This window comes from Xenopus laevis, chromosome 3L (assembly GCF_017654675.1).
Source record: "Xenopus laevis strain J_2021 chromosome 3L, Xenopus_laevis_v10.1, whole genome shotgun sequence".
Lineage (NCBI taxonomy): Eukaryota > Metazoa > Chordata > Amphibia > Anura > Pipidae > Xenopus > Xenopus laevis.
In genome coordinates this window covers 105,372,184-105,389,055 of record NC_054375.1, presented here as the reverse complement: position 1 = coordinate 105,389,055, position 16,872 = coordinate 105,372,184, and the positions used below count along the sequence as shown (strand labels likewise).

The 16,872-nt window shown below is 37.7% G+C and overlaps 1 protein-coding gene across 7 annotated transcripts in view; it reads left to right on the top strand.

The window, feature by feature from the left end:
* The window catches only part of tcf12.L (transcription factor 12 (HTF4, helix-loop-helix transcription factors 4) L homeolog), a 133,941-nt gene that overhangs the window by 51,981 nt on the left and 65,088 nt on the right, over positions 1–16,872 (top strand). For all 7 annotated transcript variants that reach the window (XM_041586765.1, XM_018253035.2, XM_018253037.2 and 4 more), the window contains one exon: positions 16,832–16,872. This exon is cut by the window's right edge and continues 24 nt beyond it. In XM_041586765.1, the coding sequence (XP_041442699.1) occupies positions 16,832–16,872 (41 nt within the window). The remainder of the gene's footprint in view (positions 1–16,831) is intronic.

Genomic DNA, 16,872 nt, shown 5'->3' with positions numbered 1-16,872 from the left:
ATTGTTTCATTACACGTGTAGAGCTGAATCGTCAGATATATGGGTAGAAACAGTAGAATTTTACCTGTATCTGACGATTCAACACTAACAATGGGAGATGAAGCAGATAATAAGGAATTAAAAAAAAAAACTATAAAAAATAAATTAAGACCAACTGAAATGTTTTTTTTAGAATCGGCCATTCTATAGCATACTGAAAGTTTCCAGATAACTGATCCTATACCTGTGTTTGTTTCATTTTATCCTACTAATAATGTTGTCTTTTTAAAGGAACATAAACTAGCATATAGATTGCTTTATTCATTTACCTGTGGCACCAGCTGTCAAGGATCTAACTGCCTGTGGCATAGATTTTACATTTCCGGCTTTTGCTTTATCTATGCCTTGCTGCATCTTTACTGGCCGCACACAATGAGGCAAGTTCCAGGAGCTGTAAAAGGGATGGGTTTGTCTTTTCCTGACAGCTTTTTATACCTGAAAAGAGCACATTGCTTGGCAAGTCTTTTGTTCCATGGTGTTGTATGCTGGGACATCCTAGTCTAGATTTTTATGTGTGTATTGCTTGGGTTGGTAGTTTTTGTTCTAAATTGGCTCTAGAAGCTACAATTGACTTTTTCAGCAAGTTTGCCAGATGAGCAGATTTTTGCCTGATTTGGCCCTGGACAGGTACCTGTTTTTGTGGCTGTTGTTTGGCCCCCATGCTGATAAGCTGCTTTCTCGATCAGGGTTGGTAGATTTGACAGACCTACAGTATTGGCCCATGTAGCTTAACATAAGGAAAGTCCACCATATACATATTGCTGTTGTTTCACTGAACATCTTCGATCAGGTGTAAATTGGTCTAAAGTATTTATTCAGTAAAATAAAAAGAGCAAATATGTTAAGGGAGTTATATCTAGTCTTTAGAGGGGGTTGCATATTTTCTGATATTGGGAGAGTTTGAAATGCTTTGCTTAAAGCTGGCCTTGTTCTCAATGCTTTCCTGGTCTCTCCTTAAAGTGGACCGGTCACCCAGACATAAAAAACTGTATAATAAAAGTCCTTTTCAAATTAAACATGAAATCCAAATTCTGTTTTTTATTAAAGCATTCATAGCTGTTGTAAATACATTTAAAAATCTCAGTTGTCAATCAAATATTGTGTGCCCCGCCTCTATGCCTATAGAAGCGGGGCAAGCAGTTACTTTCCATTCAGCACTTCCTAGATGTCACTGCTCTCCCCACATTCCCCTGTTCTCTTCACCATTTAATTGTGTTGTCAGGGCATGGGGATGGACATCAGGTCCCCCTTCCTGTTGGACAAACAAGATTCTGAGATGGTGCAAGTCTTTCCTTAATAACAGTATCCACAAAATGGCTCCTACCTACTAGCTATAATTAGGCCACCCCAGACTGAAGGAAGCAAAATTCAAATAATTTATACAGTGTATTTAAAGTTAATTTTGCTTGACTAATGTGATAAAATAGGATTTGAAACATTTTTTTTGGGTGACGGCTCCCCTTTAATCTAAATGTAGGAAATATCTTGCTTCCTTTGCTTCTACTATTTCAGAACTGTATTGAACTCTTTAAAGGGCAAGGCAACCCCAAAACAAAAACTTGCCTAATAAAAGAAAATGTAATTCTAAGCAACTTTCCAATATACATTTGTTAAAAAGTTTTCAGTACTTTAAAGTTATTTGTAAAAACTATTGCTATTGAAAGCAGCATCTGGTTGTTACTTTTTAAACAATGTTGCAAAAGTGTTAGTTTCCCAGCACAGACAGATCTGTTAATCAACTGCCTTGTCTTAAATCTTATCAACAGTCTGGGCCACCAGGACAGAGAATAGACAGGGAAATACAAACCCTGCTTTAAATAAAAAAAAACCAATACATGTATCAAAAAAACCATAGAAAAGTGTAATGAATGTATATTGAAATGTTGCTTAGAATTATGTTTTCTTTTATTAGGCAAGTTTTTATTTTGTTGAATTGACCTTTAAGAGGGATGATAAATTATACAAAGTGACATCCCCTTCTTGCCCCACCACCTGAGCGGGTCGAGGCAAATCACTGAAATTCCAATTCAAAAACCAGACTATGTCTCTTAATTCCTGGAAAGCTTTTTTTCCCAACCTGGGCGCTGCCATCTGAAGGCAATTTCTCATGGAAACAGTGCCCCCGAGCATACAGAAATTTGGAGATTGGAATGACATAGTTCATATTTGTGGTGCAGAAGGATGAAGTTAATAATAATCCTGCTTTTCCCTTTTGAGATTGTTAGCTGTCAAAATATGCACAGAAATATTTGCTAACACTCACTGTAGGTGTCCAGCTGTTAGGTCTGCAACTGTATCTTTGGAGATTCATGTTGGAAATGAAATCCAAATGTGCCGGCAGCCTGTTAAATTAAGAAAACATGAATTTGTTACTGCTGCTGAAGGATTCTTAAAGTACTGCCAGGTGTGATCCCTGTTGCGTGCACCCCCTTCCCTTTGTGAATGCTGTTTTCATTTACAATCATATTTACTGTGAAAAAATCTATATTGTTGCTTTCATTACCACTGCTTGTGTCTCAAGCTTACAACATGTTAATGTATTTTGTTAATGCAGTCACTTTTTTTGCAAAAGAGTCTAAAAGACATACTGAACTCTGTGGCAGAGGAGGAATTTTTTTATATTAACAACATGGCCGCTACTGCCACAATCAGAAATTCTTTGTGAAACTAAATGGAAAAACGGCTGCATTTAGAAATGTTTAGTAACTAGAAACTATTAGTGTTTTGCTTGATTTACCCTTTTTTGATTGAGCAACGTAGACTCATTTTATTGGCTTCATTATGTTAAAAAATTATATTTCTTGGATCAAGGATATGTTTGGCAGCAGAAAGAGAACAAGCTTCATTGGTGTTAACAGCTCTCTTCACTCTCTCTTGTGATTATCCTAGGGCCTGGAACTCATCCGTTTCCTTGCAAATCCATCCAGCAAATGATAAAGAAGAGGGAAAAAAAAACAATTGTTAAGTAAAATCAGGACTGTTTCATTAGCAATAGAACTCTAGCCAATTTCCATAATAAATATGTATATATGCATACCTTCAAAAATACCTTTTAAAGATTGATATCCTCCATTCAAAGGGCAGTGTATCCCCTTATTCAACATGAGTTCATGAACATACTTTTTAAGTATTGTTTTAAAGGAGAACTAAAGCTTAACCAAATAAGTAGCTAGAAATGTTGTACATTATGTTTTGGGCTTCTGTACCAGCCCAAGGCAACCACAGCCCTTTAGCAGTAAAGATCTGTGTCTCCAAAGATGCCCCAGTAGCTCCCCATCTTATTTTCTGCTGATTCACTGCACATGATCTGTGCTGCTGTCACTTACTGAGCTTAGGGACCCACTCACAATATACAGTACGCATAGAATATAAATGTCACAATATAAGGCTGATAAGTAATTAATACAGATAATTACTGCATGGCAGCACATAAACCAGTGCAACTAGCATCAGAATTTAATAATCAGTCCTATAGCTTCAACTTATATTACAGGCCAACCTCATTTTCTGCTTGTAAATTTGTGACAACCCCTAAGCTTAGCTATTCAACAGCTGCTCAGAGCCCATTGAGCTTGTGAGTGTCACAGACATTTTCCAAGATGGTGACCCCCTGTGACAAGTTTGAAGTCCTGGATAATTGCTGCTATTGAGAAGCTGAAACTTTAGGCTGGAGCAATAAGTTCAGTATATAAAGTATGGCATTTTTAGCCATATTAATTTTTAGGGTTTAGTTCTTCTTTAACTATGGTTTTTGCTACTCCTATGTTTGGATTTTGTGAAGTAGATAACTGGATTACCAGTGTACAGATAATTCCCCTGCTTAATGGACTCCTTCTAACACCATACTCACATGAATGGAAGAAGGGAGGAGGTTGTATACTGAATCGAATAGTCTTCTTCGCAGGGACCAAACATGGAGTAGCTTCAATCTCTGAATTAACAACCATAGATTTTCATAATTTCTGTGCTCATTTATGGTGGTGTTTACTTTATTATTCTAATATTCAGCAATATGACTGCTAGGACTAGTTTGCATAGGAGCGAAACTGCACAAGTGCAGTTGTAAATAGGGACCTATTAACATTTGAACCCTATTCTACAAGTTACAAAATGAAAATAAAGATGAGATATACGGCAAGTGCACTGTTGCAAGTTAATACTACTACCTAAATGTACTACCGACATAGAAATGTTTAAATGTAGTGCATGCCAATTAAAATGTACCCAGCTGTGGGCATAATAAAGTAACCCCTAAATCCCTCTTGCTATGCAAACTCACAGTAAAAGGTTATTTTATTGCAGGTTTATCTTGTGTTTATTAAAAAGTGAATGTTTGCCTCAGAATCCCAGAAGAACTGTGGAAAAAATATCTTTCATTAGTAGATTTAGGATGAACATTTGTTTGAATATTCTAACAGTGCAGCTGGGCAAATGACAGTGAATAATAAAAACATTTTTCAAAATATTTTTTCTTCAAAACTACCCTTGCTTCTTTTCATGTAGCAAGGCCACTATTTTCCTTGTTTTGATATCTTTATTTAGTAATGTATGCCCTCATAGAGAAACCTTTGCGCTCCCAAAGGGGGTCTCTCTTCTTGTCACATCTTGTATGTCATTTTGGGTGGCAATAGTTTGATCAGCCAGAAGCATTCAGTATGAGATTTCCTTTATTCTCCTTTTCAACACTTCTTTTTTTGAAGGTCGGTACAAAATGAATGGTATTAGAAATCTTACAACATTCCCTTACACTTCTATGTAGTTTAATAAATATGTATTGGGAGGCATGGCTGAAATGAATTTCTTTTCTTAATCAGGCATTGTTGTTTTATGTTCCAGTATGTGTCTATTTGACTACTGCAAGACTTTTAAAACAGCCTTGTAATGAAATCAATGTAAGGGTAGGTTTGAGGATAAAGTCTACAAAAACACAAATACATTTTACTGTTCCTAATCAAATTCGATCATCAGAATGTTTGAATGTAGAATAAGAAGTATTTGTAAAAAACTAAACCATTCATCACTAAGCATGGTTTTTCTCTTTTACATTTAGGCTTGTGATGTATGTGATCTAAATAGACTAAAATGTAAATATTAAATGCAATTTTTACATTTTATTTTATGAACATGCAGTTGTTATTTTTACTTATTGCATTGTATAATAGCATTTAAAGGAATGCTCAAATTTAGAGAATGAAGGCAATTTACTAATATTATTAGAATATAGTGAATGACCCATTTAAAACCAGTTACCTTTGCAATAATAGATGCTCATCATTATATCAGTTAAGTCCTGTAGTGTTAGGATACCCTATATTTATAATAAAGGAGAACTGCACCAAGCTAGGAGATATTTAAAGGGGTTGTTCACCTTCCAAACACTTTTTTCAATTTAGTTGTTTTTAGATTGTTCCCTAGAAATAATGACTTTTTTCCAATTACTTTCCATAATTAATTTTTTACGTTTTTTCCAAAATCTAAGTTTAAAGTTGAATGTTAATGTCTCTGGTGTTTGAGTCTGACAACTGAGTAATTCAGGTGCAGACTCTAAACTGTTACAATTTTGCAACATTTAGTTGATACATTTCTCAGCAGCATCTCTGGAGTATTAGCAACTATTGTATCAATTCTAACAGCTGCCTGTAATGAAACCCAGAGATTCTGCTCAGCAGGGACAAAGATAAGAAATGTATCAACTAAATGTATCCATTTAGAACAGTTTACAGGATCGGCGACCTCCCCTCCCAGAGCTGCTTCAGAAGGAGAGAAATGACACTTTATACTTCAATATTAGAAAAACCGTGACACATAGAAAATAGAAAGTCATTGGAAAAAGTCGTTATTTCTGGTGATCTATCTGATAACAACTAGTTGTTTGAAGGTGAACAACCCCTTTAATTAATAAACTAATGTGTATTATCCGATTATTACTGGTTTTCTAAAAATCAGTTGTTTTGTCTGCAGTGCAAGTTGTAACTGGCCGTGCTCTTCTGTTTACCGTAACTATGAAAAAGATTTGCCTCCAAGACAGAAAAACAAGCAGTAATGCAAAACTGTCTTGTCTTTGCAATGACATTTATATTAAACATCTTGATATAGACTTGTTGTAGGCCTTGGCCCATATTTTTTTTTTACTGCCACTTTGCTTAAGAACACAACAACAGGTCAAAATGTCCCTGTCTCAATTTCTCATAGAAATGTATGAGAAACACAGACCTGGTGATGACAGGAAAACAGGCCTTCTGAGCATCTCCTATGCATATCTATGGGGTACGTTGACAGCAGATTGGGGGTGTTTTGACGGCTGTGTCAAATGGCCTGTTGCATGAGGCAGGGTTCATTTACTAGCAAGAAGCAAAATAGCACTGTTGCAGCAACCTAATTTTATGTTAACTTTAATTGGTCTGTCTGTATCATCTTTGATATAGAGCCAACAAATTACAACAAAGGGAACAATGATTGCAGAAAGAAAGGAGAAAAATAGATCAGGGACAACAATATGATTTTGTTCTGAAAATGCTCATAGTGGGCACTATGCCACCCACACTGGGAAGTTGCTCCCTTTGCAGGAGGCCATGTTTGGTCATACACGCAGGAGTTTAATGAGAGAGCTTCCCAACTCACTCATTATGCACTCAAGCAAGCTGGGACATTAAAGCTGGCCATAAACATTAAATCTGGCCAAAGATTTGATCGTACAAATCTTCGTTTTGGAATGTGTGTGGAGTGTCCCAACATTTTTGTGCCATGGTGATCAGTCTATCAGACAGGTTAGTAGATTTCTGTCGACTACCGATAATTTCTCTGTGTGTATCTGAGGATATCAGTGGGAAACTGTTACCAGCTTTTGTCGGACTTAACTTTCATACGATTGCTGTCAGGGGCAGAATATCTTCTGATCTATTAGTTTACTACTTTATATAATCTGAATGGTTAGTGGCAGATCGGGAGATTGCACTGCATGATTGCTTGTCCAATATTGAAGGTATATCTGCATATCTATGGCCAGCTTTAGCCTCATTTGCATACTTGTGTCCCTACAGGGTCGGCTGCACTGGTAGCTCCCGACTAGTGTTGGCGGCTTTGTAATGATTGTGCGTTTTGAAACATAACAGTACCCAGACTACGAGCTGTATTAGACCGCACCACTGGGGGGTAAAACATTTTTCTCACGTAGGTACCCTTTAAAACGGTACAGACTTAAATACAATGTTCTGGGAACACCAAATCAGTCAGGCCTATTAATATGTACAGACATTTACAGTATATTTGAAAAGAGGATGCCTCGAGAAATTCACAATGTATCTGCTTCCCATGGTTGGATAGACACAGCCTACTAAAATAGCACCCACTATCAGATGCTTAAAGGAGAAGGAAACCTAGTCGGCGCAAAAACCCTTCCCCCCCTCCCGTGTGTTGCCCACCCTCCCTCCTCCCCCCTGGCCTACCCGTCCCGCTGGGCAAATGCCCCTTACTTGTTACTTACCCTTCTGCGCAGGTCCATTCTACGAAGTTCACCGACGCCATCTTCTTCCAAGCGATCTTCTTCCTGCTTTGACCGGCGCATGCGCAGCAGGAGCATTTCGCCGGTACGACCTACTGCGCATGCGCCAAAAGTCACGAAAAACTTTGTGACTTTTGGCGCATGCGCAGTAGATCCGTACCGGCGAAATGCTCCTACTGCGCATGTGCCAAAACGCAGTTCAAAGCAGAAAGAAGATCGCGTGGAAGAAGATGTCGTCTGTGAACTCTGTGGACTGGACCTGTGCAGAAGGGTAAGTAACAAGTTAGGGGCATTTGCCCAGCGGGACGGGTAGGCCAGGGGGGAGGAGGGAGGTTGGGCAACACACGGAAGGGGGGAGGGTTTTTGCGCCGACTAGGTTTCCTTCTCCTTTAAGCATCTGATAGTGGGTGCTATTTTAGTAGGCTGTGTCTATCCAACCATGGGAAGCAGATACATTGTGAATTTGTCCAGGCATCCTCTTTTCAAATATACTGTAAATGTCTGTACATATTAATAGGCCTGACTGATTTGGCCTGACGGAAAGGCCAACTCCCATGGACTCCAGTTTATCCAAATAATTCCAATTTTTGAAATTGATTTAATTTTTTTATGTAATAATAAAACAGTATCTTGTACTTTTACGAAGATATAATTCATCTTTATTGGAAGCAAAACCAGCCTATTGGGTTTATTTAATGTTTACATGATTTTCTAGTAGACTTAAGATATGAAGATCCAAATTATTGAAGGTTCCTTTATCCAGAATGCTCAGGACCTGGGATTTTCCGGATAACAGGTCCCATACCTGTATTTATCTTTCTATGCCTGCCCCCTCCTGTTCATATTCCCATCTCTTGTTCAATCCACTACCTGATTGCAACCAGATGGCTGCTGAAATATCATACTGGAGAGCTGCTTAACAAAATTCTAAATAACACAAACAGCACCGAGAATATCATCCGACTTTGGGGATTTAAAGCTGACTCTCTCCTATGTAAGCCCCTGAAACACCCCTTTTAATAGTGGGACTTGTTTCTGTATGTAATCTAAAATTGGACAATATATGTCAATATATGTATTTCATCTTTCGTTTTGTATTTATTTGTTTATTGTATCACTCTAAACTGATAAGAGTGCTGTAAGTATATTCCATTTTTCTTTTTTTATTGAACCTTTCAAGTTATGTGTTTATGATGAAACGAAAGAGATTTATAAAACATTTCTTATGTTCATTTTTCCCACATTTGCATAGAGGGGCATGGCATTCATTTATTTCTGTACAGGCTGCTTGTAGGAAAGCCAACAATTGAGTCATGTAATTTTCAGAACCACAGGTGATACTGGCACAATATTTGTTTTCAATATAATGAGGCTTTACTGTTTTTATTTAGGCTGTTCATTCAGTATTTCAGAAAAAGTAGAGCATGAAATGATATACCTGAATTTGTATATGAATCTAGCATTAAAATAATAAACCTGGGCTACCAAAAGATGTTGGGAATAAAATGTAAGACATTTGTGATCTCACCATCGCATGGCTTTATTATAATAAACATCAAAGTTATGAAAAATCTGCCTTGATAGTGTACCCCGTAGCTCTTATTTTTTATCTTCCAGTCTTGCTTAGCAGTTGCTTTGTGAGATATTAATATGTAGTTAGAAGACTTTGCATGAATGAAGTAACCTTCCATAGGCACAAGGAAGTCTTTAGCATCAGGTTGTCTCAGCCTGCTATGCTTGAACTGCTGCATAAACTCCATTTCTTCCCTCTAAATACTTCTCCATTAATATGCACAACATGACTGTTTTCAGGAGAAGGTTATTAGAATGCTAGTTTGTATCCTCCAGTGAATGAAATGATGTGTGATTATGAAGTCATCAGGCATGGACCAGTAAAACTCGAGAGAGCCTTCCCCCTCTGAGGTCCTTAGGGTGCCATTGATTGGTGACCATGTGTTTGTGCCCGATAGACTGTGAAATGGTGTGTTGCTACACGGCTGTGCTGCACCTGCGCCCCACCGATGTGATTGATTGGTTTGGTCATGTGGAATGTTCCCATCTGGTCTGCAGTAATGTGTTTTTTTTTTTTTATTTGCTTCTCCTCTTCTGCAAATAGTGAGCGCTCGCTGAATAGCTAAAGCAGGCAGAAGCGAAGGCTGTTAAAATCGTCTCTCTTTAGAGTTGGGATTACAATATTTTCTTTCATCAAGAGACGCTCTGTTTGTAACTAAAGGAGTGACTTACAGGAAAATCCTTTGGGCTAAACTGACTCAAAAATGATGTCACTCACAATGCAGTTTATAATTTTCAATGAAAGGGCTACATTACAATCATTGCCCCCCCCCATCCCAACCTTCAGATTTTACTCCAGTAAATTATATCCACTATAAAGAGGGTGTATAATAAAGATTTGTACTGGGCGGTCTTGTTTGATATTTCTTAATCTCAGTCCTCTCTCATAATTGATCTATTCATTGCACCTAATGACTAATTACATATCAGAGCACATCAGTGCACGCATTCATCATTGTAGAATGTAATAATCAATGACATTTCAACAAAGGAAAAAAATAAATATGCAAATAAGAACTCATTAACATTTGCATGAGCTGTTTGAATAATCACGTCGCTGACAAGGCTGTAATTAACAGAAATTGATGCTGAGTTCAGGATTTGATAGTGTGTTTTCTCAGCATTTTATTGTTGTCACTGCAGGGGCCGAAATGAAGTTCTGCTCTACTTGTACCTTGACTGAATCCTTCTCCTACGGTTTATGCCAGGTATTAGCGGGCTGTGGGAGAAGTTAACTATCTTCATTGCCAGTGTATTCGCAGGCACTTAATGGAATGTGTTTGATTCAATCCTATAAGTGTGTGCAGCCATAAGCCAACCTTACCTTAGGTTTTTTCTCCTTCACAAGTAGCATTTCTGCAGTAGTTTTGTGTGTTTTGGGTTGAACCCATATAAAACTAGTTCATGTGCCGTTACTTGTGGGTTAGGATTTTTAAAATAGAATAGTTCACTGCGCTTGGGTGTCTGCTGGTCTGTTGTAATTGAAAATCACTTGCTTGAATGAATGCTGGCTAATTATGAAGTTTGCAGTATCTTCTGCTTCTCCATTCCCCCATGTTCCTCCTCCTTTTCCTCCCTAGCTTCCTGTTTTTGTCATGGATATTAACTGAAATGCACAAAACACAATAAAGCTGTTTATGTCAGTTTTTTGGATGACTGCAAGTGCTGATTATAACAAGTTTAAGGAATTTCCTTTGTTGAAAATGCACCCGTGCCATATGGCTATACATGGAACATTAACTTGACAGGGATAATGGATTGTGCTATATGGAGATGATTTTGCCTGCAGCTTTACTATAACTCACTGACGTTGGGGATCATAGGTTTATGGCATGGGATGCAGCAAATATCCAGATGGATTTACTTTACATAAAACAGCTACTTTTATTTTCACTTTTTAATTAGAAAAAAAATACATTTTGTTACTATGTAAAAAGCTTAGATAAAACTTCAGTGTTGCACTTTTTTCATTGCTTGTTTTCTGAACATTGGCTGGCTCTATGCATATTTATATGGCCAATAATATCCAAATGTTTGAATATTTTCGATGTATTTGTGCATAAGAGCAATTTAATGCATTTGACTTATTTTTATTACCAGGCAGTGTACCCAATTCCCATTCAACCTAAGTTCAATGAATAGGGCTTGTGCCAAATATACTTTCTGCTAGAGTCCTGCGTGGAACCAATTTCTAAGACCTGGACCCAAACCCGCAGCCCGCGACCCGAACCACAACCCGCATATTTACCCAGTTTGATCCGATACCAGACCCTGACCCACAACTGCCTTATCCACCGACCACCATCAAACAGGAAGTGATGGTGCTGCAAACCGAAAGTGACATCATCAAAAGTGGGCAGGGACAGACACAAACTTTAAAAGGAGTAAAATATAGACAATATTACATATGATAAGAAATTTAGATGAGACCCTTAACCCGACCCGCGACGCTGCAGACCCGCGGGTATACCTGCACCTGAAAATCCTCCCCTCATTTTTTGCGGGTAACCCGCGGGTACCTGACCCACTTCAGGGCTCTACTTGCTGCCTTTTGTTTTAATTATGAAAAATCTGTGGGTTTTATTTCTTGAGCTTAACAGGGCAAATAAGGAAATTGAAGCTACTCCATAATTGGACCATGTGTTATAGATAATTAGATTATCGGTGCACTGATATTCCCCCTGAATAATGGACTCCTGCTAAATGGTGAAGGGAGGAATTTGTATACTGGTAATCTAATTATCTGTCTCACAAGGACCAAACATGGAGTAACTTCAGTTTTCCTGTATAGCTCAAAAATGGTAAAGGCCATAGATTTTTTGAAACAACAGGTAAAAAGCATGTCAAGCACAAGCCCTTTATTAAATTCAGGTTAAACTAAAATTTATATTGTACCTGTAAGTATAACTACTACATTTTAAATAACTGTGTGTGATGCAAAATGGGCCCTATAGCCCTCCATATAGTACTGATTCAAGTATTACATAGGGCTTAGGTCTATAGCCCCTGTGTCAATATCTTCCTTCCTTCCACTTTTTTTTCAATGCCTAAAAAAAATGCAGTGTCTAAATGCCTGGAATAAACCACTGCTACTGCTCCATTGTGGTCTGTGGGAATCAACACTAGTGCACATATTAAGACAAAGGTAACTTCAAAAAATCTCATGCAGAGCGACTCAAGGGATTCATATTCATCACTAAGCAGCAAGGGACAATTTTGGTTGTTTTGGAGCTGCACTTTTTTTGTTTTATGACCAATAAACACAACTCGCTATGTACCGAGATGGGCCTTGTGTCTTCATTTTCTCTGCTTCAAGTGTTGCAGTTTTTACATGTATTTGCTTTCTTTATATATTATATCTTCTAGTTGGTGCTAAGCATTGGTTAACTTGGTCAGCCTGGTACAGTAGTAATGTGAGGATTAGTTTTATCAAATGGGTAAATGCTACTTGTGTTTATAGTGCTGTGTAGTAGAATAATATATTAATAGAACAAACAGGGTTCAATACCTTCATAAAATAAAATATGAACACAAAATATATTTACATTAAAGTGACTGAGAAGGAGGAGGTGCCAGCCCTTTATAGCTTAAGATGCTAAAAAGTGAAAGTGTTTAAAAGTAATGAGAATATCATGTACTGCTGCTTTGCTCTGGTAAACTGATCTGTTTGCTTCAGAAACACTACTATAGTCCATATAAATAAGCTGCTGAGTAGCAATGGCAGAAATTGAAAAAAAGGCTATATGGCACAGGTGAAATAGTCGATAACAGATAACACCATTATGTTCTACAGAGCTTATCTGCTGTGTATCCTGAGCCTTTTCTCCTTTGAATGGCTGCCCCCATTGCTACACAGCAGCTTATTTATATAAACAACAGTAGTGTTTCTGAAAAAAACACTGCAGTTTTAGCAGTGCAGGGCAACACTGCATTATATTTTTATTGCTTTAAAACACTTTCATTTTTTGATGTTACAGTTCATTTAAGCTGATATACAAGTGGCTGTCACTGCCTCATAGGGTAAAGTCACACTGTGCGTTTCTGGGAGATTCAGTCGCCTGGCGACTAATCGCCTCGTCTTTGCGGCGACCAATCTTCCCGAACATCTTCCCTCACTCTTGCGCTGGCTAAAATGAAAAATCACTGGCGCCAAGCACACGCGGCGATTAGTTTCCCGAAGTTGCCTCACAAGGAAAAACGAATCACCGTGTGTGCTTAGCGCCGGTGATTTTTCATTTTAGCCAGCGAAGAGTGAGGGAAGTTGTTTGAGGAGATTGGTCGCCACAAAGTCGAGGCGATTAGTCGCCAGGCAACTAAATCTCCCCGAAACACCAATCTGACCTTACCCTTAAGTGGGGAATAAGGGGAACAATTCCATACTGATCCATTCATTGGTCCTTGAGGCTGAATTGCCAACCAAATGCATGCGTAAAAAGTGGAATGTATAGTCAGACTGTAGTCAGATTAAGTGATGTAGGTATTTCTGAACCATACACACTCTTTCAGAAGGAGAAGGAGATAAACCCAAGCATTGTTGATTCATTAAGTCAAACATTTGGCATTTAAATGCAAGTAATATCATTTAAAGCAATTAAGCAATTGACAAGCCAGGGCCCACTGGAATAAAATACAGCTGTATTTTTCATCAGACTATAGGTTTCTTCTGATGGATGTTTGTTTTGTAGTGTCATGGAAACTGTGAATCAAAGAATGGATATTCTATTCATAAGGGAAATGAACAAATCCCTGTATAAAGCATCAGTGTCTTTCGAAGGCTTTCTTAAATTTCTTAAAATAGATCCTCTGGATACATCTCTGAGACTTGTAATAATGAACTCTGTTAAGTTAAACACACATTAGGTTAAGCTTTGCACATAGACCTATTAAGGGACTAGTATTCTATACATAATACCTGTATAAACTTGTAATACATTTTAATAAGATGTTCACGATTGCTCTCGTATCTTATACTTCTAATTTGTTTCCTGAATAACAAAATGAATGCTTTGATCCATATCTGTCTGTAATTATTTATCTCAAACTACCAATCTGTTATTAACTTGGCCACCAAGCCCTGAAGAGTATTGATCGGGAGCTGCTGGCTCTGATGTCTGTCACAGAATGACTGCTCTGGGTGAAGATTGAGAAGGTGATGAGATAAAGACTAGGTTAGAAGAGTGATTACAACTAGGGACCTGCTTATCATTAACCTCCGCAGGGATCCTCTGGTTTATCTCCAGTCTCACTTGTGCTTGCCATTTGCTTCTGTTGCTTCCTCATCATGTATAGTTGAGTGAGAAGGGTGCCTTAAGTCCAGCAGCTGTGTTTGTTGTTGGTAGTTAAACATTTTCCCCTGCAGCTAACAGTGCGCCTTGCACTCCAGTTAGAAACCTACATTTAAATTACTGTCAATTAAAAAAAATGAAGGCGGTCTTATTTAGTGCAATTTTTGATAAGTGGTGTAGAGGGCAATGGGGGTGCCTTGTGTATGAGCGATTAAAAACACAACAAAGGGCTCAAAATGTGCCATTACACTAAAGGAAATGCTTTTAACGGTTGCATATTTAAATCTAAGCTATCTCTATGTGGAGATAAAATAAAACAGCAGGTAATATTATTTTTATTTATACCGTTATGTCCTGTTCTGCAGAGCTTTTCAGAGATTATACATCAGTCCCTGCCCCAGTGGATATTACAATCTAAGGTCCCTATCACATTCACACTCTCTTTAGTTAATTTTATAAGAGGCTACTGAAAAATAAACATATACATATATGGAGTTTGGCACTGATCAGTTTCTTGTATGGTGCACTATAAGGGATACTTTCTTTTCTTTCAGTTAGAAGCAGTGACTAGCTATGGGTTGCATCTATAGCTCTGTAGGGCTGTGCTCCCTAACAGCTGTCAGAATTTGGGAGCAAGCTACAGGTATGGGACCTGTTATCAAGAATGCTCGGATCCTAGGATTTTCCAGATATGTGGGCCTTTCCATAATTTGGATCTCCATACCTTAAGGCTACTAAAAAATAATTTAAACATTAAATAAACCAAAAAGGGTTGTTTTGCCTCTAATAAGTATTCGTTAAATTTTAACCGTTGTGATCAAGAGTAAGATACTTTTTTATTATTGCAGTGATAAAGAAATCCTTTTTTAAAAGTTTAATTGTGGGCTCTAGGGAGATGGCTTTCTAGATAATGGACAAGGGTTCCAATACCTGTATTTTGTGACGGTATGTTATTCTTGATGCCTGCCTCAGCACCCACAGAGGAGAACCTAAGTAGGTTGGGTTCTGCCTCCCAACTGTCCCATTTTTCACAGGATAGTCCATATTTTAACAGTTCATCCCGCAGTTCTCTCTTTGATCTCCTGCACTGAACAGCCAGAAAAAGGTTTCTAACTAAATTGGCTTTTGGCAGAGAGCCCAGAGTAGACACTTTAACAATTTAAGATAAGCAAAGAAGCAATTGTCACAATTTAAGATAAGCAAAGAAGCAATTGTCACAATTTAAGATAAGCAGGTGTCTTGGTGAAACTGTGATTTGCAGCTTAAAGGGCAATTCACATTCATTAGCAAAACTGTAATAACGCATAAAAACCACAGAAATGTGTTGAAACTTTCATAACCTGCCAAATTTTGTAAAACAGGCATGGTAATTAGGGGGTGTGGCCACAAAATGGGCATGGTCAAAAAATTTTGCCGCAATCTTTTTACCCCTCTTTCTAGTTCCAAAACGTCGGAAGGTATGTTCTATGTGTGCCCATGTTGCTTCACATTTAATTACTTATAAAAGGAACAGATTAGGAACAAATAATTTGGTATATAATATAAGGCAGAATAATATGCAACCAAAGTTAGAAACACCTCATAGATACAATGAAATGCACTACAACACACATCATTATTCAAGTAAAAAAGCCAAATAAATACATTTCTAAAACTGTGTTTTTCTGTTTTGTTTCATTAATGCCTATACAACCCTCTCTCGCATAAATCATTCTGTTTATTAATTTTTACATCCTTATAAATTGCTCTTATATGAGTATTTCTTTTCACACCTTTTTGTAATGTTGTTTGCTTTGGCGAAAGTTGTTTATCATTCTGTGTATAAGTCTCATTTTAGGGGAGAGGAAATGCTGACAGTGTTTAATATAAACAGTATGATTCATGATGCTTCAACTAATTCTGCAAAGTTGCTGTTTTTGCCTTCAGCGTGGTGTCTGATGCTTAAAAATGGTCATTGTCTCCTTCAGATGAAATATTAAAGGGGAAGTTTACCCTTTTTTAAAAAAACAATCTGAGCATTTTTGCATTATGTTTTTAGAATAAATTGCCATTAAACACAGTGAGGCAGTGCAACATGGGCCTAACGACTGAGGTTGGCATACCTGCTCGTACGTGGTGCTCTGATTGGGTCACCTCTCTAAATACAGTAGAAAGGACCTCCACAAACCTGACTGACAATCTGTTGTTGATCAGGAGAATGTAGACATTTCTTGTAATTTACTTCATTTTTATAGTCTCTGGAACCCCAAATTCTTTGCATTTTCTGTGGGTTTTAATTGTTTTACACAGTCAAATAGAGTGGAGGCCAAAATTATATTTTAAACCACAGAATAATATAAAGTATATGTATCCCAAGGTTCAGACACTACAAAAAACCTAGAATGATCGGCCTGACTTATGTACATAAAAGTAATATTTCTTTCTTGTATTCTAGGGAAGACATCTGACAGAGGCCCATTTCCATTATTTGGTAGA